The 23,481-nt window shown below is 41.8% G+C and overlaps 1 protein-coding gene across 1 annotated transcript in view; it reads left to right on the top strand.

The window, feature by feature from the left end:
- Positions 1-7,673: 7,673 nt before the first annotated feature.
- ENPP2 (ectonucleotide pyrophosphatase/phosphodiesterase 2) overlaps positions 7,674-23,481 on the top strand; it is a 116,241-nt gene continuing 100,433 nt past the window's right edge. Inside the window, exon 1 of the mRNA XM_019552262.1 lies at positions 7,674-7,886. Within this exon, the coding sequence (XP_019407807.1) occupies positions 7,866-7,886 (21 nt within the window). The 5' untranslated portion in view covers positions 7,674-7,865. The remainder of the gene's footprint in view (positions 7,887-23,481) is intronic.

Genomic DNA, 23,481 nt, shown 5'->3' with positions numbered 1-23,481 from the left:
GGATAGCATGGGATACTGGATGAAAAACCTTTTGGAAGTCTAGGTATATAACATTTACTTTGTCTCCCATGTCCAAGTGGTGAGAGACCTGGTTGTGGTAGGAGATGAGATTGGTAAGACAAGACCTACCCACGACAAAGCCATGATTTCTGAAAGAACTTTTCCAGGGGTTCCGTGATGACCTCCGCCAGCTCCTTCAGCACTCTCAGATGAAGTCCATCCGGTCCTGCTGACATGTCTAGCTTTTCTAGTTGGTATTGCACCCAATCAGCATCCATACTGGGGAGGCTGTCAGTCCCAGCATGCCCCTTATAAGCCTTATCTGACTTGACTTTCCCCATGGTCCGGTGAAATACCTAAGCAAAGTGGGCATTCAGGAGTTCAGTTTTTTCCTGAACGTTGGTTACCAGCTGTCCAGCTGTCCCACAGTGTTAAGCAGGGGTCCCACACTTCCATTTGTTTTCCTTCTACTGCCTACATCCCTAAAGAAGGACTTCTTATTGTCCTTGACTCCCATGGCTAACCTAAACTCAGTCACTGCCTTGGCTTTCCTGATCATTTCCCTACAAGTGCTGGCCACCATAGTCCTCCTTGAGGACCGTTCTTAGCTTCCACTGTGTGTACACTTCTTTTTTCTTTAAGAGGACCTCAATGTCCCTGTTAAGCCAGCAGGGCTTGCCAGCCCTCTTGCTACCTTTCCTTTTTGCAGGAACATTTTCTTTTGTGCTTTGAGGATTGTGTCCTTGAGCAACGGCCACTCTTCGTGCACCCCATTTGCCATCCCTTCCTGGTCCCTCATTGCCTTTCCTACTAATGCTCTGAGCCTGTTGATGTCAGTGTTCTTGAAGTCTAGGACTCCAATCCTGATAGTTGATTTGTTGACCTTGCGGTGGATGGTGAACCTGATAATTTCATGGTCGCTGCCGCCCAGGTTACCCTCAGTGTTCAAGCCACACACCAGATCATCTCCCTTGGCCAAGACCAGGTCCAGGAGAGCATTACCTCTGGTTGGCCCTTGCACTTTCTGGGTCAGAAAGAGCTCCTCATTCACAGTCAGGAAACTGCGTTAATGATCTGACCTAGCCGAGTGTTCCTCCGAGGCGATGTCCGGGTAATTGAAGTCACCCATGACAACCAAGTCCCTTGCATGTGTGGCCTCTGTCAGTTCTTGAGAAAGCTCCAGCTCCTCCTGTTGGTTCAGTAGCCTGTAATAAATGCCCACAGTTAGGACGCTCTTGCTTTGCCCTCCCTGCCCCTCCGTAGCTTGACCCAGAGGGTTACAAGCTGCTTATCTTTGGAGCCAATGTCGGTCTCTGGAGAGGTGTACTGCTTTCTCACATAGAGAGCTACCGCTTTGCCTTTTCTCCCTACTCTGTCCCTTCTGTGTAGGGTGTAGCCCTCTACAGCTATTCTCCAGTCATGTACGGAGTCCCACCAGGTGTTTGTGATCCCTATCAGGTCATAATGCCCACTAGAGAGCAGGAGGGCTAGCTGCTCCTCTTTATTCCCCATGCTCCTGGCAGCTGAGGTATACAGGCAGTTGAGGCCCTCAGCTGACACCTTCATTTTCCTGAGGCACTGTGGGAGAACTGTTTGGTTAACTTTTTCAAAAATAGTTGTGCTAGTGTCCTCCACAAGGGAGTTTTCCTGTGTGCCAGTCCCTTGGCATGTTCCACTTGGAGTTTCCCCAAACAAAGTCAGTTTAAAGCTTAAAGTCTGGTAGATCAGCCCTTGGCAAGCCCTTAGTTGCAATAAATTAAAGAGTTAAAAAACAGAAAAACCACCATGGAAAACATGTGAAAACAAAGGTATATATACAGTACTGCATTATCCATTTAGATTACTTAAGAGATGTGACTCAAGCTAAGCCTGCAAAAACACCCAGCAAGAATATGGTTTTTTTTCCATTAACTCAGTCTTTTGAATTTTGCTTGTACAGTATTACATATTGCTGCACTATTCTGGCCACAAAAATCTAAAGATCCAAACCTGTTCACAGTAGGTGGAACCAACCTGGGGGATAAGAGCTATAGAAAGCTCCTAATGAGGCAAAATCACTTGAGGTTGCACTGTGCAGGGGGGGTGGCTGGATTACCAATACATTAAATAAACCCTAAAAATATTTTTTGCATTATAATTCACTCACAGAAACCAAATGTGGAACAGATTAATATTATTGTAGCAGTCATGTGTTTTCTTTATAAGTCTCAATCTTCTCTTATTTGTGATTATCTGAAGTGTAGTTTCTGTAAAATACTGAGGTTTTTTTAATGTTATTTTTCATATTTTCCATGGCACACTTGACAGCTGATATGGGTTTTTGATGCCTTTATTTACAATAGTTCTGTTTTAAAATTAACATGAAAAAAGTGCCAGGCAAGTAGTGCTCATCATTTCTTTATTTCTGGCATACTGGGATATACATAAACAAGTTTTTAAAAAACAAAAGCTGAAGATTAGGTCTCGAAAAACCATACTGAGGCAGCTAACGAATGGCCTAATTAAAATATTCAGCTGTTCTCTTTCTCATTTTGCAAGATCAAGACATTTTAAGGGTCCAGGTTACAGAAGCTCTAAGGACCTGAATGGGCTTCAGTGAAAATTGTAGTTACTCAGTGGATCTGAAAATTTAGCCCTTCAGTGAGACTCCCCATTCATGTATTTTTTGCAGGATTAAGACCCTAACTTCATTTTTTAATCCAACGTATTAGATTTAAAAAAGGCCTTAAGCACCTGAAATAAGCACCCAGGTCCAAGTCCTAAATCCAAAGATGTAATCCCAAAACCCCATGCTAAGGTAGAGGTGTGTGTACTCACTAGAAACCTCCCTGTTTAACCTGAACATTCCCTAGGCATTTGAAGTTCTGTTTCCTTGTATGCCCAGAGTTAGTGTGGCTTGAGCACCTAGTTTCCTAGCTCCAGAAAACCAGGTAAACTGGAGGCACCAGGTTAGATGATGTGTTCTAACGCATACCTCTAGGAGCAAGTTTTTCACACAATACATCTGGGGCCACTTTCCTTTTAAAATGGTGGTGACTTAGAGCAATTACCAAGGAAGAGAGAAAGCTGGGTTCAGTCCCCTCCCTAGATTATTCCTATATTTTATTAAACTGTTTAATGTGAAATATATACAAAGTTCAGGGAGAAGAGACCAGAGCCCATGGCTCCCACTAGCTGAATGCCTCAGCTCCTCCTTGAACTCTCTCACTGGACCCATGAATCCTTTGCTTTACAGTGAAACAGTTTCAATAGAAGGACTGTGTTGCTTACAGCATCGCCAAAAGCCTGGTGGTAAGGCGCTCTTTGGGAGGTGGAGGATGTGGGTTTGAGCCTCTCCAGGCTGAGTGAAACACTGAACCTGGGTTTTGCTCTAACCACTGGGCTAGTCCATAAAAAAACTCAGAACAACAGGTGTCAGCAGCATCCCATTTACCTCTATCTGCTGCTCCTCTAGTCATGTTAAATACAGTGACCCTTTCTCTATTTTTTTAACAGAATAAATGTAGTTGCCAGTCCTCAAGACAGAATTCTGGGATCTGGCTGCAGAGCACGGTCAAAGTTTTTGAAAAGTGCAAGATTTTCCGTGGTCCCCCAGTACTTGGTATTTCCTGTTGGCTAGTTCTGAGCAGTTCCTTCTCAACATGTGAATATTTGGGACTACCAGGCTGAGGTGCCTGTCCAATGTGTAGGCTATCTAGGCACCTAAATCTGGGCTTTTGGATTCCTTTCTTGGACTGGACACCTAAAAATTAGACACCGCAGCACAGCTTCACTTTAGTTCTGCTTAATACTGTTCATAAAGGAAGTTTAATGAAAGGCACTGACAGACGTGCAGGCTCCTCCTCTAACTCATGGCACTTTACCACCATGAGTTGGAGCTCCTCCTCCCCTCCCCAACATTTACCTATTGGGTTGGGAGGAGGGGGAATTGAGCCTGCCTGCAGAGCCAGATGAGCCTGCCTTCAGCCGAGGAGCCACCCCTCTCCCCTAGCCCTGCCCCACCCCCAGCTCCATGGCAGTCAGCAGAAGGGAAGGGGGAGAGGGAGCAAGCTGCTGGCTGGGGTTTGCCTGGCCTGAGCTGGAGGGAGAGGGGTTGCGGGGAGCATTAGTAGAGGAGGCTCTTATCCATGCCCCCTCCCACCAGATGAGGCCAGGAAAACTCCAGCTGGCAGCTCACTCCCCTTCCCCCCTACCTCTGCCTTCCTGCTGACAGCCCCGGGGGGTGGGGTTGGGCTGTATCAGCCCAGCCTTGATTGTACCACAAAATAACCCTGGTAAACACAAGTTCCCAAGGCACTCCAAAGTGCAGCACCTTCATCTACTACCTCATTTGATGAGGGTTAATTTATCACGTGATCAGCCACTTTAAAAAGCTCTCTGCAGCTGTGCATGTGTGTCATGGCATGGCTGTAGAGTGCTATCAGGGGGCTGATCACTCAACAAATGTCACTTCTGTTTGACCTGAAGGGATTCAGTAACTTATTACATGGAGAGAGATATTCTCCAATCACCAAAGAATAATTTTTTAGCCAATGACATAACAAGAGAATATTTGTGGACTTCTGAGTGCAAAGTATAACCCCATTCTTATGTTTTAGACTTCCTTAATAGAAGCACTTATTGTCATTTTAAATGGTTAAACAATTTGCTAGTGATATACATTAATTTTATTTAAACCATAAACTATTCAGTTCAAAATTGTAGCAAGGAGGTTAGAACAGCTTCATTAAATCTGTTTGGTATATTTTCTCCGTTCCTAATTAACATTAATTAATCCTAATTTAACAGTTGGAACCTATTTCTATTTGTACTGGACATAATGACTAGAAATTTGGCATTTGTTTTATAAAATACCCTACAGTAGCTTATATAAAATGAGAACAGATAAAAATATAGTTTTGGTTTCACTGGATATCACTCAAAAAAGTCGAAATTAATGCTGATACAGTCCAGAAAGTTTTGTCATTAAAATGGATAAATATCCATTCAATGTTTAGATATTTCAGGCTAGCACAAACAAAGACTTATTAGGAAATGTTAAATGTAGCTAAGTATCTTGAACTTCATGGTGACTTAATGGGTGGGAAAAGGAAGACTGTCTACAACTGTTAGAAATATATAGACACTTCAGGTACAGGGAAACTATTGTATTTGGTACGTGGTGAGGATCTAGGCCTTGATACAGCAAAACACTTTATCATGCGCTCGACTCTAAGCATGTGATTTAAGTCTTGCCAGCATGCAGTTAAGTACTTTGTTGAACTGAGGCTATGATTAGATGTCAGATCATGGAAATAAGAAATTGAAAATTTGGGCTGCAGTAAGTGAAGTCTGACAGGTGACATAACAGTCATATTTATTACTCAATCCTGATTTCTTTTTTTTTTTAAAGCAAACTACAAAAAAACCCCAAACAAACCCAAATTCCCTCATGTAACATAATATTGACATGCACAAAAATTGTTGTTAGGTCCACAGCACAGACTTCTGCTACTCAAACTGCCTGAGTGACCAAAAGCAGCAATAAGTTGTTATCCTTTATGTAAATTATCACTATATGGGGGCAAGTGCTTGCTGAAAACAGATAAGTGGTGAAACTTGAGGATCTGGAGCTCCTTTCCAGGGCAAGGAAGGGAATGTACCCTTGTGGGCACAGACTCTTCCATCCTCTTCTCCCAGTCTTGCTCCTTCCTTCCTCATCCGTCTTACCTGTCTCCTTCCTTACTACATGCTCTGTTCCACAGTCCTATTCTTCTTGCATACCTAATTCAAGCCTTCTGGCCCATCGTTGTCTCCTGGGCTTGCTATCCACATCCCTATGCTACTTGCTGTGTCTCTAGCTCCAGGCTGCTAACACATGCAGCCCCAGGTTCCCTGTCCTCCCTAATTCCTTGTGTGCAGTCTCTGATAAGTCTAAATTTCCTCAATCTGTGCCCTTATCTGATCTCTTTTACTAGTCTGAATTAATCTCAGTATCTGCCCTCATCCCTTTCCCAGCTACTTTTCCCAGTCTTCTTTCTCTCTGGCTCCTTGTCCCTAGTTCCAGTTGTCTTCTCTAGCCAGGCCAAATCTCTCTCTCTGTCTCTCTCTCCCCCACATCCTTTCTTATCTTCATTTTTCCTATTCACACAGCCAGATAGCTGCTGGCCCCTGTCTCTTTGCACAGCTAATTGTAGCTTCCCCTCCCCCAGTTCCCCAGACCTGGTTGTCTTGACAAACCAGTCGCAATCATTGTTTCCCCATCTCCATTCCCAAACCCTCTGGACTCCTAGTTTTTCATGGTTAAAATATGCCAGTAACCAACAGACAAATTAGGTTACTGAGAAGCATGCTTTTTTAGTACCTCCATGCCCTGCTTTATGGGATGTGAATGCTGATCTAGGCTGCTGCAAGAGGTAGGAATAGCTTTTCCCTCCCTCCCTCCTCCAGCAGCCTCACATGGATCTCTCAGGACAGCAGCAGGGAGTGGGAGCTTCTTAGAAAGAAGGGTGGAGGGAGAGGGAAGAAGCTGTATTGGTGGAAGGGCCTATACTCCCTCCTGCTTTTACATGAGCATAGGGAGAACCTTCCCTGCACAAGTTGGGCTGTGAGGGTGAATGCACTTTGGAGGTGGTCACCCAGCCTGGAAAATGATACTGAGGCTTTCCCCCTGCCAAGTTTGGAGGAGAAATGAGTCTGGAAGGTAGCAGAATAGATGGGGCAGACTCCATAAAAAAGTTGGGAAACAGGGTGAATTTGGAGGCTCAAGCAGAATTTATTGCCATACCGGGTAAGAGGCAAACATGTGAGGGGCTAATTAGACCACCACTCTTTTCAGACTAATTTAATTGCTCTGATCCTTTCCCTTCCCCATGGCCTGGAGCTTGTTCTCTTTTTATTCAGATAAGAAGGCTCCCTCATCCACTGCCTACTTGGATACACTGCCTGCTTAAATATACATCCCAGACTGAGTTTCTCCATGCAAATAGGTCCAAATGTTAACGTCTGGCAAAGACTGAAGCAACTGAAAACAAGTTCTTATAAGAAGTGTCACTTACCCTTAATATACAGTGCTGTCAGCTCTGCCTATAGAAGATACCATGGACAATTGACCTTGCTTTGTCTGGACTAAGTTAATGGAAGATATCAGTTTAATAACAACTATTAAGTATTTGGATTCTGTGTGTGAATAATTATAGTTACCATGTGATATTTGGTGATATAGGAAATGCTTCTGTCTTAATATCTGCTGATAGTTATTATTATTATGTCTGTTATATAGATGTTCCCCCAGCATGACTGGGACCTGAAGGTATTGGTATAACTGAAAATCAGGGCCCTTTTATATTTAAATTCCTAATCATGGATGCAGGTACCTGACACTAAGTCATTCAGCCAATAATTTTGAAAGTCTTATACAAACAACCAAATAAACAACCCCCCCCATTACTGAATCATTTTGTGAAATACAAAAAATAACTCTGCCTCATGTTATCTGTGTATAGAGGGAACTCTCCTGAATGTGTATGTGGCATAGAAATTAATCATGCACATCACAGTAATGCCTTTAAAAGCGGGTCTTCAGTGTGATGACACTTTCTATAGAGTCATTTCAGGCAAAGGTCACAAGTGTGCATGTAAAATCAGTCCTGGAAGCAGCTTCTTTGTTTAAAAGGCATCTTCCAATTGAGCCATTGTCCTCCAAGGACAGCTGGCACCCTGACTTCATCTGCATTGGATCAATCTCAAAAGCAAAGGACAGTGGACAAACAAAACAACCCAGAATCACTGCACCTCTCACAATTCAGTCTCTAGGGGAAGAGCATCTGGCCATAGCTGCTGCAGTGACTGTAAGAAAAAGACCCCCCCCAAATGCCTATTAAATCATGGATAAGGCAGACAAACTGGTACGGTAGGATCATTTTTTCTATGTATTATAACCAGATTGTTAAAATAGTGTTATATAATTACAGTAGATTTATGAGCAAAGCACGACTGAAATGTACTATTACACTGGCTGTTGTTTTTGACCTAACAAAATTGGAATTTTGACACAAAGCTTAAAATTCTTTTCATATTGTACTTGTACACCGTGATGGAAGTCCTGAGATTAAAACTTAAGGTAGAAAGTATTATTTAATGCAGAATTAAATACTTTACTTCTTAACAAACTATAATTTAATAAAAGCAGACAAAGTGTATCACACTGTATTCAGACTGTTCTATTTATTGTTCTTTATAATAGGAAAAACTGTCCCATCTTGTTAGTTTGTATGACTTCTAAGGTTGGTAAGCATTATTAAAGTGGCTTGTGTTTCACTTGTACGCTTTCTACAGTGCTGACAAAATAAGTAGTGCTGCAATAAGTAGTTATGAGTTAAATACATACAGTTTGGTGGTTTATGCAAAATTTGCTAGCTATTGAGTGTTCAGTTGGTACAGAGGAAAGATTTTAAAGCAATCTATCCAAATGTGTCCTGAAAGATGCATATATTAAAGCTGTTTTCCTAGGAAAATTTGTGAATTTCCTTTGCCAACACCTCTACTGAATGTTAAGTTTCCTTACAGATCACTGTCTTGCATGTGTGGGGTGCTGATTAGAGACCTTAGATGACAAGGCAAGATCAAAACAGCTATTTCTTTGTAGTTCCTATAGGCTGTTTTGAATGTGGGATTTTTCATCAAACTAATTTGGCAAAATAAATCAATGGGTCCCTTTTGATTACCAAACTGATTGTCTTTGCTTTTCATGTCTAATTACTAATCATTTGTACAAACAAGCTTTTAGTATGTGTTAGTAATCAAGATGCATTTAAACTGGTTGGTGGTCATTAAATCAGTGATAGACAAGCTGAGCTGAACTCTGTAGGGCAGCGTTTCATTAATTTCTCTGTTTAAAAAACAGTTACAGCAAATTACTTATCCTTTCTATTACAAAGTAAGCATTTTCCCTCTACAAAGATTGTTAACAGAATGATGTCAACACCCTGTTGTCACTTCCATAACTGCTTCCTTATTCTTTACTGTTGTTTACAGTACAGTGACGACCTTGGAGAAACTTGAGGCTGCAACCTTGTCCTTAGAAACTGACTGGAAAGTGTGAGAAAGTGGAAAGGAGGGGAGGGGGCAGAGTGCGGGGAGAGAAGGGAGTAGGGAGAGGAGCAGGGAGGAACAAGAGATAGTGGAGGAAGGTCATGGGATAGTGTTCATAGAGGAGAGGAAAGAAGCACTTAATTGTCCCTGTTGTGGCCCATGCCTATAAAACATCATGGCTCAGCTCAGGGTAAGCAGGGTAAGTGAACTACACAAAGAGAAATATTTAATTTGACTCTAATCCAAGATGCAAGGATTTCTTTGGATACATTTTACTGGACCAACTGTACAGTTGGGAGAACTGCTGGGCAAACTTTTGGACATTGAGTGCCCTTCCTCAGTTCTGAGACTTGAAACCAGATATTTCCTAACTTATGACTAAGCAATATAGCTGTTTTACCTAATTAAGCCTGATCTATTCTATGCAGGATATTAAGGAAACAAGCCCAATACTCAATTGGTGTATTGATATTTATGCAGCAAAAGCTGTGAATTTTGGAGGATGTAACATGATGGATAAATTATGAAAGCTAAAATGTACTGCAGCGACCAACTTTCCAAATGACGTCAGTTGAATTCAGAAACCAAATGGGTTTTCAGGTTGACCTGGCTATATCTGTTCTTAGACTTCATGTTTAACAAATTTAATCCATTGTTATCAAATCTGATTCACCAGTATTAATTGAATTAAAACTCTGGAGGACAGAAGAGGAATGAATACCTTTACGGATGTGTGGGATGAGGCACCATGAGACTGTTGACAGTAGGGTCAGGAAGAAAATCCAGCCCTCCTGATTCTGAGTCACTATTCTAACCCTGAGTTACACTTCATTGAATCAAAGATTCACTGAAATTGATGGCACTGTACATGATAATTAGTCCATTACCAGCACATCACTAATAATAAAGTAGCTTCCACGTGGTGTTGGGAAGATACTACCTTTATCCTGATTCATATTATTAGGCTCAAAAGAGAAGTAACCAGGTAAAGTTCTTGGGTATATGAAATAGGCTGTCAGACTTGAGTGATCTAATAACTTTTTCTGCCTATCTAGAAATCTATGATGTACCTTGCAGATGTAGAATGACAGAAAACAATAAAGATATTGTTATGTATGCCAAATGAGTTCATGAGAACATATGAATAAAGAATTGCTGTGTTGTCTATTACATTTTAATGTTGCATATGATTATAAAGTTCTGTCAGTAAGATTAATGGCAAATAATAGTGTCTATAGGACAGAATACTTATAGCAAGATCACAGTAAGTTTTTCAAATTTGGAGAACCAATAGATTTTTCTTGAAAATGTCAAGCTTAAAAAAAAGGTTAGATACTGGTGACAAGAAATTCCACATGTATTCTCCATTAAGAAACTAAGGGATATAAAATTATAACCAAGCTAGGCAGCTCCTTTCTTCTGGTCCTGCTTGATCTTAATAAATCAAGCAGGACCTATATTTAAAGGTGGCTGTACATGGAAAAAAATGGACTGAAGCAGGAATTTGGTACTACAGTACTCTCTTCTCCTGATTTAAATCCTCTCTAACCACTTCTTTTAATTTCTGATGAAGGATTCATATCTTTTCCCCAACGCTTCCTATAGGAAGTACCTTAATGTTTCATCTCAAACTTTTGTCCTTACAATTTGTATAAAGAATCTCATGAAGAAATCTGGGTAGCCTCAACCTTTGACCATTACATCTACATGATATTAATTCTGATACTTCCATTTTGTATTTTTGGTATGTTTTAATTCTGCTAGCTCCTGGTTATACCAGATCCCCACACTGAATGCAGCAAAGACGTTCTGGTAGGAAAATTCTCTTGCTCTCATTTCAGATTTTGGTATTACCCTCAGCAGAAAGTTTCACTTTCTCCTAAAGAAAAGAAATGTTGAAGTCATCCTTGAACCTTACCCCTATTTTTTCCTCCCATATTATCTTGTATGCGAGTCTCCATATAATTTTTGGAACATTGCCAGAGTTGTTCCTGACCCTTTTGCTGGTGAAATCCTTACAGTTGCTGTAGAAACATACCATCCCACTATTGCAATTTCCTGTTTCAGAGGATACAGAATACTTTTTGTGGGGAAATCTGATTTACTTTCTGCCTCAATTGGAGGTAGAACTGATGCATTTAGCTGAGGTCCTTTCTCTCATTTGTGGCATTATTCAGGATGACTTGGCAATTGATCACAGAACCATAGAAAGATGGAGCTGGAAGGGACCCCAGGAGGTTGCCGAAATAAGGCAGGCAACCCTGCCCTAGCTAAACTGTTAGGGGTGTGTGAAACGGGTCACATTCAATACGGATTCAGATCTGGCCCAAACTGGGGACAGTGATTCATAGTTTGTAGGGCTGGAAGGGACCAGAGCACATCATCAAGTCTGACCCCCTGGGGCAGGAAAGAGTGCCGGGCTCAAATGACCCCAGCTAGGTGTCTGTCTAGTCTCCTTTTGAAGACCCCCAGGGTAGGAGTGAGCACTACTTAACTTGGAAGTTGGTTCCGGCTCCTAGCCACCCTGACTGTGAAGTAGCGCCTCCTGATTTGATTTGTTGATTTCAGCTCACTGTCCCCGATTTGATTTGGCTGAATCTGAAGATTCAGAAAATCAGCGATTTGGTCATAGACACAGCTTTAAATGTTTTTTCTACATACTTTGAGGTACCAGGCCTGGCTCATGAATGCTGCAATGGTGAGGCAGATGGAGCGTCCCACAGGAGTGCAGGGGGGTCCCCAGCACGCTTGGCAGCAGACCTGGAAGTGGGCCATAAGCACTTCCGGTCCACTTCCAGGTCTGCTGCTGAGCATGCAGGGGCCCCTCCTCAGCTCAGCGATCAGTCACAGTCGCCCCACCCCAGACCCAGGAGGCACCAGTCGCCAAGCCAGGTGGGTGGGGGGTGCCCAGCTCACTCCCTGGCAAACCGGGAAGTGGACCGGAAGTGCTTCCAGTCCACTTCCAGGTCTGCTGCCAAGTGAACTGGGGACCCTCCTGTGGGATGCTCCATCTGCCCCAGCATCGCAGCATTCACGAGACGCCTGCTACCTTGAGTAATGTAGAAAAAACATTTAAAGCTGTGTCTGTATCAGAATTGCTGAATCTTTCCAAATCTCTCCAAATTGATTCAGAGGGTTCCCATTCAATTTGGAGAGATTAAAGGGTCTCCTGGTTCAGTTTGGATTTGGAGATCCAGCCACTGAATTGGGCCGAATCTCTGCTGAATTGAATTGGGGACCAAAGCTTCGCACAGCCCTATAAACCATCTTAGGGAGCCATGAGCCTGCCTCTGTCCCTGTCCCAGCTGGAGGGGAGAGGCACATGCTGCCTGCCTTGGATGCCCATGGCCAGGATGCCTGCTTGGGCCGTGCTGCCCCTGGAACCCCAGGGGGGGCCCCGATTGGCAGGGGCCCTGTGGGCTCATGCATTAATCTGCTCCTGTCAAGGAAGAGGGGAACCTACCTGCTGGCTGCCAGCCTGCAGCTGGTTTCCTCTAGCAACAGCCCCTCCTCCCTGCAAGGCTTCAAGTTTTCAGAATGGGAGGGGGAAAGGGAAGAGCGGGAGCTCCTTCTAGGGGTTCCCCAGCCAGTGCAGGAGGGAGGGGTGGGTGAATTCAGGCCCCCCACCTTGGGGAGAAGGAGGGAGCTCTAATATACCTACCTCACCTTCCAGTGGGGCTGAAAAACTCCCAGACTGAACTCCTTCCACTCCTTTTCTCCCCTCCCATTCTAAACACAGCCTGAGGGTGGGAGGCAGTGCAGACGCAGGTTGCAGAAGATGCTGTCCTGAAACATCTTCGTTTGACTAGGGTTCAGATTTTCATCTGACTTGCCATTTTTGAAGCTGTTTGCAGCTGTGTTTGGTCATGGCTATAAACTGCTTTCTGTGGCCAGATCAGGTGAAAATTGTCACGTTTGTCTGCACCCCAGGAGGGTAGGCAAGATTAATAAAGTTCCTAGTTAATGTGCCATGTGTTTTGTTTCAGTGTCTTGATTTAAGGAGCTCTCTGATAACCTATTTAGTATAATACCAAACTCATATTGTAAAGAGCAAAGAGATCAAGTCTGATGCAGCACTAAGCAAAGATAAGACTTAAATGAAGAAACAAAGAAGTTTTAGAACAGAATTGCTTGTAACCCAAGATGTTAATCACTTGTCAATACATTTACTCTACAAAGAACCTTTTTTAGTTGTATTACATTTCAACCCTCAGTACACTCATACCTAGCTGAATTATACTTTTCACTGGTCACTTCTGTGCCATTGTCACAGTGATGGTTTCCTCCTAGAGAGCTTGATTGCCATGCTACAATCTTGGTTATGCAAATGCAAAATATTAGCTATGCTATATCAGAATAATTAGACTAGACATATTCTACATGTTTTTACTTTAAATCCAGGAAGCTAGGTATACAGGAGGTTTACCATGTTCTTGAATAATAGGGATATTTTGCAGGGAGGCTATACTCGTATGTCTCACCCCTTCAGGTTTAAAAGAAAAAGATAAATTCAGGTAGAATGAGAGGATAATGTGATTGTCTGAGTGTCTGTGCACTAAAAGTTTACCAGTGGATTGACATCTAATAATGCTCAGGGTCTGTCAAAGTCCTGAGCACTATTCTGAAAGTAGAATTCACAAGAATATGGGATGAAGATAGCTAATCAAATTGAAAACAGTGTCTTGTGATCATTCACAAACTAATATTTGGTTAACACATTCTTGTAAGAATAAGAAAGAACAGCATAATGTACATATACACACTTGGCAATAATTTAAATAAGAACAGTATAATAAAAATATAACACTGGAATGTTAATAAAAGACTTGATTTTATTTCCTGGATCTAGTCACCAGACATGGGTGCTTAAAAATATTAATGAACTTGTCATCTGGCAAAGGCCAGTGTCTACCCCCTCCAGTACCTACTGCTATATGCTGTAATGGTTATGAAACCCAAGATGGAATAAATAACATAGTACTTGCAGAACTTACAAGAGGCACAATTTTTCATTATCATTTGAAGTCTGATACTTCCCCCCTCCCAATCCCCCCTAATTTATATTCTGCAAAGGTAGAAATCAATGACTGAAAATAGAGTGGCTAGAAGAAAAAAGTAACAATTTTGACATTTCCATAATTTTTTGTCAACCAGCTCTGTCGCCTTGATTCACAGAGTATGCTGTATGGCAATGACCGAAACCTCCCTGAAGCTTGTAAGCATAGAATAATTCAAGATAACTTAAGAAGTAGTAAAGCGTCTTTGACATAAAAACATAGACTTGGAATGACCATGTTTGCTGGCTATCATTAACCAAAGGAATCTCCATATCATCACTTGAAACCCTCACCCACAACTAGGAATTAAATGGCTAAAGCAATTGGAACTACCTCCCAAAACCAGGCCACAAGGGCTTGTCACAAACCGAGCTAGGCAAGGAGAGGGATTTCACTGGAGGTTGAACGTAGACATAGTACTGAGTGTTATTTGGGGAGAAATTGGAAGTATATGGATGAGAAGGAGTCAGAAACAGCAGAGTAGCCAGCAATGCGTATAGAAAAAAGCCAAGAATAGCCCAAGGGATGTATTTAGTAGCTGCGTTGTTCTGAGACAAAAAGAAATGCAAAACTCTAGAACTCATGGTTCAGAGATGGTACCTTTTATGAGACCAACTATGAATAGCCCAAGGTAACTTATATCATGACCTGAAGAGTAAGCTAAGAATGATAGTTGAGTAGATTGCAAGGGGGGTGGGCAGGAGGGAAGAGGATTCGAATTTTGAACAAAGAAATTGCCTCCCTTTGCTTGACTCCTGCCGTGCTTTGGGAAGCATGACTATGTGCATGCTCTTTATAAACAAATAGGATTCCATTAAAAAATCTTCACCCTGATGGAAAAAATGGCAAGATCTCAAATATTTGCTAACCAGCCAAGTCAGAAAGGGTCAAGATTTGGATCCAGATTCTAGGAAAAGAAGCCGTGAGCCAAGATGGAACAAACTACAGAGGACTTGTGGAATCAAGAAGGGCCAGATAGTATTCAAATAAGCCCAGAAGGAATTGAGACAGGATCCTTTAAAAAAAGAGAGAGAGCAGTGGCGACATTAACAGAAGGAATTAATGCAAGACCTAAAACAATATCTAAGACAAGAGGTGAGGGTGTCACTAAGAGCTAAAGTAGCTTCTGGATGTCTCCCAGAAAGGACTCAGAGAGGAAATATTTGTTGAGGAAGCAAAGTGTCCGCATATTTTGAAGCCCAGCTGCAATGCTTCCAGTGGAGAACAGCAAAATGAATCTGTGTAATGATTTGCCATCAGTCCGATTTTTTCCCATGACTAGAGGACACCAGGAAAGCCTCAGTCTTTTTGGAACTTGCTAACAGAGATCAGCTTCAGCAAGGACTTAAGGAGGTGAAAAACCCCTTGAGGATGAAATCGAAGGGTAACAGGCCGCAGTAACGATCAATAGTTTAGATGTGAAACTGGGCCAGATAAAGGGCTTGGGTAAAACCTGGACACACAGCAACAGGGAAGAATGTTGTTCGCAAAATGGCCCAGGCAGGAGAGCTTGGATTGAAGGACTTCCCTGGAAGCTTGTTTGACTTGGATTAACACCACAGGCTGGGAAAATGGAGAGAGTGAAGTTTGTAGCAGCCCAACTCTGATGGTGCGAGTTGCCCAACTCTGACGGTACTACACAACTTACTGTTAGAAAAGCTACTGATATTATATTGATCTTATACAAGTCTCTGATATATGTGGTTTGGAACTGGGCCTCAGTCTAGGCTGTCCAGGGCACGACTAATTGTTAGAAGGAGATGGACATGACCTAACAGAGGACCTGAGGACACTTTGATTCTTGATTCTTCACACACATACCAATGAGCACTTCCAAACTACACTGGCAATGGATCAGTTTATAAATGTTCAGTTGGATTTGGTCTTGTAGATCAAGGTCAGCAGAAGGACAGAAACTCATTGAGAGGTAGAAGAACTTGCCACAGAACTTGAATCCTTCTTTGCAACTGTGTACTAGGAGAGTAAGCATCCTTTGGTGAAGAAAATGGAAGTTAATTAACATAAGCCTGGTAAGAACAGCTAATGTGTCTAATACGTATGATGGAAAAGGGGTTTAAATATGGTTTATAGTATTTTTGAATTTTTAGAAAAAGTGTCAAATAAATTTTAATTTGATTGGCAGTAATATACAAAAGTAAGGGTGTCGGTTTAGGTAAATACTGGCTTTGTGAGAAAAAAACTGATTTAAAAAAATGGTTTCTGTTAGTATAAGGTGGGACAGTACAGTGGGTCAGAGCTGTTTGGTGAAAGCCCATCACTCATTTCTGCAAATGAGTGAAGGTCACCTGGATAAAAGCGAAATGCTTGGAAATACCACCCCACAGTTTTTAGTTAGGGTAGTTAAATAACAGTCTTGGCTATTGAATGTGTAATAGGATCTTGAAAAATGTGGGAATAATATGCATTAGTTCAAGCATAAACTATTTAGCCAGCCTTCCTAAGAAGCCTAGGGCACATCTCTGATCTCAAGTGGAGACAGTGATTTGAGGAATGAGCACCCATCCAAAACCAATCCTGCTAGCCACAAACAGAAATCTTGACATGGCCAAGAGCTGCAGGACCTTTCAAGATATGCTTGCCTACTCAAAGTCAATAATCTATACATGGCATTTTGTCTCAGATCATAATTTTTTCTTAAATAATAAGTGAGAATTAAAGAAAGTGTAATTGAACAGCTAGGCAGAAAAAGAATGATTTTAGTTATCCACTTCTTTGGGATCAGTATTTAAAATGCCCAGGAGCTGAAGTGATTTGTGAACTGCAGTTTGATCACCTCTGGTATGGAAGATTGGGAGAAAGCAAGTGGTTGCAGGGTATAGGTATCATCTGTTTGTACAAGATACATTGAAGAAGGAGGCTAAAACTAGTGGACATTTTGGAATTAATAACCAAATGCAAATTTGGGGAGAAGGTATATTGAGCAAGATGCAACCATAAAATCCAGAATTGGTGAAGAAAATGCAAAATGCATTTTGGGCAAACCTCAGCACAGAAGAATCTCACTCTGTGTGTGTGTGGGGGGGGGGGGGAGTCCCCACAGATTAAAGTTTGTTACCCTAGAGTTTGGCAATCAATGTTTGTTGGTGGTTATTGATTACTAAATTGAGATTCACCCAGTAGGGGGACAATAAGCTGTGACAGTAGCAGAGGTTCTAGTAAACTGATTTTTTTACCAGATTTTGGCTAAACAGAGAACAGTGGAAATGTACTTAAATGTAAATGAATAACTGCATCCAGTGGGATCACTTTTACTGTGATCAAAAATACTAGGGCTGTATGAAGCTTTGGTCAGTGATTCAATTCAGAGGAGATTTGGCCTTATTCGGCAGCTGAATCTGTGAGTCTGAATCGAATCAGGAGACCCATTAATCCCCAGGTGGCTCATGAATACTGAGATGGTGGGGCAGATGGAGTGTCCCATGGGAGCGCAGTGGAGGTCCCCAGCGTGCTCGGCAGTGGCTCTGGAAGTGGACCAGAAGCACTTCCGGTCCACATCCAGGTCCACTGCAGAGCATGAGGGGGACCCCCTCTCTGCCCCCCAGCTCAGCGATTGGTGCACCTGGGGTTTCCCCATGGCTGATTGCCGAGCTGCAGGGTGCGGGGGGGTAGGGTGCTCAGTAGTGGACCTGGAAGTGGACCAGAAGCATTTCTGATCCTGTGGGACGCTCCATCCGCCCCACCATCTCAGCCTTCACGAGCTGTGCCTGGTACCTCAAAGTATATAGAAAAAACATATAAAGCTGTGTCTATGTCCGAATCACTGATTCTCTGAATCTGAATCAAATCTTCAGATTTGGATTTGGCCAAATCAAATCAGGCCAGTGATCCGAATCAACGAATCAAATCACTGTCACCAGAACTGGGCCTAATCTGAATCATATACACCCCTAAAAAATACCAGCGAAGATGCACCATCATTTTTGGGACCTGAAACATCAGGACAGTCGTGGACAATCCAAATAGTGAACACCCACAGCGCCACACTACAGTCGTGGCCTGAGAACTCAGGTGAGACAACAGCGATGTAGCTGTGCTAAGTGGGACATGGGCAGCTCAAAGAGCATGGAGGCAGCCATACCTTCTTTTGGGAGAGTAAATAGGAAGGGGAACACCGACCTCATGGAGTTGGTTTTGCCATTAAGAAGGAACTACCAAGCTGCAATAGTCTGTCGATCCTGAATAGGCCTCATCAGCCACCTTCAGACACACAGATAAGACAATCAAGGAAGACAATCATCCTTGACTGTGAGGGATTGCCAAAGAAGAAATCTTTTTCAAAAGAGTACCTGCCCCACTCCCTCCCTGAACTGAAATACCCAGGCCCTGCACCTTACATGATGCTTTGTTAACATAGCACTGCAAAATGGATTGCAAATGTCAGTTGGTGTTATACAATGGTCTTTTGAATGTTTAAAAAGTTTTTAAAAAATCTATTAAATTAGGATGCAGTGGAAATGAAAGCTTTCCTGGGAAAAAGTGTGATACTTTCCATGAAAATGCCTAGTTGCCCACAAAGCAGTTTTAGTACGCAACCTAGCTCCACAAACAGGAATCGGGCATATGAAGATGACTGAGGAGCACTTGCTGGTTATGTAAACATCATGTTCAACTGAGTAAGGGGTTGCTATTGTTTGCTTCAGAGAAGGGATTTCCTGGAAAATTTTTAATTATTGTTTTCTGCAGAGCCTGGGTCATATTTTTTTTTTTTTTGCACAGCAACCAGCAGTAATCAAAACTGAGGAACAGTTTGTTGTTTGAAAACACTGTGTACTTTAATAACAGAAAAAATTAAGTTAAAGAAACAAAACTTACATCAGTTAATTAGCCTGAATGCCGCAAAGAGATCTATGAACTGAAGCTTCTTAATATACATGTTTCACTACCTAAAAATACTGCAGACTTTATTCCACCCCACAGATTTATTCTGTACGGTAAAGATTTCTTTAAAATAGATATTCTAGCACTCTCTACTTAAACTCCAAAATCTTCAAACCCTAAAAACTTGTGCCTTTGTATTTTCTGTCACTGTCACATAGCAAATTCTAAAGATGCTATATTTTTATTATATCTTATTGCACGGCTCTTGAAATATAACTCTGCCCTACATGATGAAACAGGATTTTACAAAACAACAGATCACTTTGTTTTGTTGTTGAGCCATTGTTTGTACTTTTCTTTCCCTGAGAAAACAGTGAGTACTGTTCTAACAGGATGTTTTTTCTTCTTTTGTTGCATTTGTCTTCTCTGTACTCTAGTATAATCAGACAAAAAACTGGCATTGAACTGCAGTAGCGGTGGCGCAGCTCAACTCAAAAGTATCTACACTGCTTTAAGAATGGCCCATCTGTCTTAAATGACTAAAACAAGTAACATGGGGTTGTTCTTAGTTTCTGCGCTTCACAGTCAAAACTGCAGAATGTTGAAGTGGCTACGTATTCTGATATACGGAGAGCTGCACATGCCCCATATTAATGTTGCTTCATGTTTAATGGAAGAAATCTCTTCCTTTCCATTCCATATTGAGTTTTGGGGGTTTTTTTGTTCATGACAAGATGTTACTTATTTATCAAGCCATTCATACTGTGTCCATCACTGTGGTAGAGAAGGGCTAGGACAGGGGCGGGCAATTATTTTGGGTGGAGGGCCACTTACTGAGTTTTGGCAAGCCATTGAGGGCCACATGACAGGCAGTCGGGGCAGATAAATATTAATTTCTAAATTTTTTAGGGGCCCTGCAAGCCAGTTAGAATGGCTTGGCAGGCCACATCTGGCCCGCGGGCCGCATTTTGCCCACCCCCCGGGTTAGGAGCTAATGTATCTAATGAATTATTGTCAGCATCGTACAGATCCACCAATAGAACCAAAAATATAATTTATAGGTATCAAGAAAAACGTCATGTTTAGAAAAGCGGCTTGAACTTAATCCCTGGGTTACAATTTGAGGCAATCATTGCCAATTCTTTTTTTTTATCATACTTTCTGTTACTAGATAATTGGTTAATATATATGCATTGCTATTGTGCTGAAACACAAAATGGCTTGGGAAGTTGTTCATGGGGAGTTAAAGCCTCTAGAAAACTGTTTGGAATCCATGTGGGGGTGTGGGCTGACAATTATTGGCTCTTGCATGACTTATGAGCATTGCTGTCCATGCCATCAGTGTCACCATCACAATGAGCACCAGTGTTTGGCCTTCAAACCAGGCATGTAAAGATCTGACCCTGCAGGAGCACTGAATAATGTAATTGCGAGGTGCTCTTAAATATTTAAATACTGAGCCAAACATGTAGGATCTTAAAAATGCAAGGGGCAACAATTTGTGAGTGACATTTTTTTATTGGATACATGGTTGGGATAGATTTAGACAAGTTTTTGAATGCAGTGCATTCTTCTTCAGGTTTTTAGATTTGCTCAGCATATTAGAATAGGTTAGAAAATAGTTTACTGTGTCTTCTCAACATTCAAATGTAGCATTGCTTTCAGCCGTGTAGCTGCTAACAGCTGTAGCCTCAGACATGCCCAGGCAATTAAACCTTCATGTGCAGTGTAAGCCTGTTAAATGGTCTTGCCTATTTAACTTTCAGGCTGCCAACTTCATCAAATAATTTGTTTTCTTTTAACAGGCATTTGCAAGGGAAAGTTATATCAGGAGTAAAACACCATTCTTTAAGACTGAAATTCAGCCCAGTTCAAAACTGAAGCCATTTCATTACCCTCATTTTGAGAATTGAAGAGGGATAGACATTGTGCAAAAGCCTTACATTGGCTCTCTGAACAGAGGCGGTTTTTACTTTAAGTTTGTTGCTGGATAGCTACTACCAAAACAATAGTCCCTTCGGTTTTCCTAGGCCCTGGGGAAGTTTAAAGCATCAGTTAGGAAAACTGATATGCAAATTGTATGAACAAAGACAGACTTTTATCTTTAGGTATATTAAACTGAATGCAACTAATTATATTGTATTCCCATGTACCCGTATCTGTGTAAGCCTACATATCAAAGGTCACCACAACAGAGGATGTCTTCCTCCCCATCTCCCGTATTCCCTTGTCAGTGTTGTTTTTGTTCATTTTTGTTTTGCAATATGTACTGCTATTTGGTTTGGTTTGTTATTATGGGTCAAAGAAATGGTTTTATGTTTTAATCAGAAGGCCCTGAAATTGGTGGTGATTCTAAAGTCTGGAGGGAGTGAATTACACAACATAGATCTGCCTCTTAAAATTGCAGTTTTGACCTATGAATTGCATTCACAACCTATCATCAGCATTCCCAAGGAGATGAACATTATTTTATATTTGAAATTACTCAGTGGTCTCTTCCTTCTTGTTCATTGCTCAGCTGATACCTCCAATTTTGTGTTGCCATTGATTCTTGGTAAACAGTTTCTGATAGATTAGTTTTCTCTAGGCCAAAAGTAAGGGTTTACATCAGAAGTGTAGTGAGATGCATCTGCCTCTCCTTGGTTTGGAAATAGGGCTTGAAAGCTAATGGGATGACGCCTTTCTGGGATACCACCTCAATTGATTTACGTAAATTTCTGGCAAACTGAAGGACAGTTATGGGACCCAGATTTTGTACTTGCAAAGCTTGCAACCTGTGCAGTTGCAGATCTCATATGTACCATAGGAGGAGAGCATCTCCAGTACATAGAGGAGCTCCCCAGGAATGCAGCTGCGCAGGAAAGGAGAGAAGGTAGCTATCTCAAGGTAAGAAGGGTTTAGGCTCATAGGCTCTTGCAGTTGTTAAAAAAAACAAAACAAAAAACCCCTGCGATTTACCTGAAGAAGCAGCACGTTACTTCGACCTGGCTCTGGATTGTCTGTATAGAGCAGGTGCCGAGTGCCCGATCTATACAGATGTCGGGTGAGTTGGGTCCAACTAATGTACTGCCTCTTCCAGGTGAGCGCTGGGCTCAGAGTGGGAGCGCACAGAGTTTAAAGTAAAGTGCTGTCTTCTGAGGGGGGTGGGGATGGGGGACTTAACATCTGCAAGCAGCCATAAAGATTAAGACCACATGAATTGTGATTCTTGATTGGGCAAATGACCCACTTACTCCAGTAACTTTGCTCCATAGACAAGTACAAGAAAGTTGCTATATGTGTATATTGTTTGATTTGTGACATGAAGGCCTGTGTTTATTTATCCCTTTTGTTTATTTTTTAATATTTATTGTTATGCCTACATATTCTTTTCTTTATACACGTCTGATCCTTTTTTTGGAATCCTATGTTCCTGGCCACAGTGTCCTCCCAAGATAATGAGTTCTTTATTTTGTGAAAATTCATGCCCGTTCATCGTCTTCAGCTTCTTTATTACAGCATAAATAATCCCAATCATTTTTAATCTCCCTTCATAGGAGAGTTTTTCATGCTTTCAGTTATTCTCATCATCTATCTCTAAACCCTCATCTAACACTGAATTAGTGTGTTTGCCACTGGGCAGACTTTCTGCTCTTGGACCCATCTGTCTGCAAAGATCTTGAGTGAATTTGGCCTCCAATTTTATTGCTGGTGGTTTATTCCAAGTATCTACTCAATTCAAAACTAAAATAAAATCGGAAGAAAGACTTATAAATATCACATCCCTGATCTTGCACCATACAAAGTCAATTTGAGTCTTGCCCTTGACTTCAGTGGCATGGGAGCAAGACTTAAAGTTAAAAAAGATGATAACAAAAAGTACAGTGATACCATTATATGAGATTATAGTTAATCTTTACCTTTTATACTATTTTTATATTTGGTTGCCTCACTTCAAGTGTTTCCTTCTAGTAGAGATCACCTATATGCAGGAAAAAATAATCCCCATGCCTACTTTACAGAATAGTAAGAACATGTTTTCTTACTAGAAGAAGAAATGTTATGTTTTCTTCTGTAAGTATCTGGTATTGGCCTTTCTGTGGCCAGGTGCTGACACTGGTTGAAATATTGTTCAGTTCTGGTATTACAGCAATTCCCATACAGGAAACCCTCGCTAGTCGTGGGTTTGGCATTCACAATTTCACATATTCACGAATGCCAAACCTGTATTTTAAATACACGTTATACACTTACAGGAGCAATTTGGGAGCTCTGCGCTTGCTGCTGCCATGTTCCTGCCGTTGCTGCCAGGAGCGTTTCCCCCCACCCCCAGCGGCCAGGGGCACTGCGTTGATGAACGTGGAGTGCGTTCATTAATGCAGTGCCTTATTCGTGGATTTTGCCATTTGAGGTGGATATTCATAGATTTCATATACACCAGGCCTGGAAGGGACCTCGGGAGATCATCGAGTCCAGCCCCCTGCCTAAAGGGCAGGAAGTCAGCTGGGGTCATAGGATCCCAGCAAGATAAGCA

Source organism: Crocodylus porosus, unplaced genomic scaffold (genome assembly GCF_001723895.1).
Source record: "Crocodylus porosus isolate Cpor-Errol unplaced genomic scaffold, CroPor_comp1, whole genome shotgun sequence".
Classification (NCBI taxonomy): Eukaryota; Metazoa; Chordata; order Crocodylia; family Crocodylidae; genus Crocodylus; species Crocodylus porosus.
This window is presented reverse-complemented; position numbering and strand designations above follow the sequence as displayed.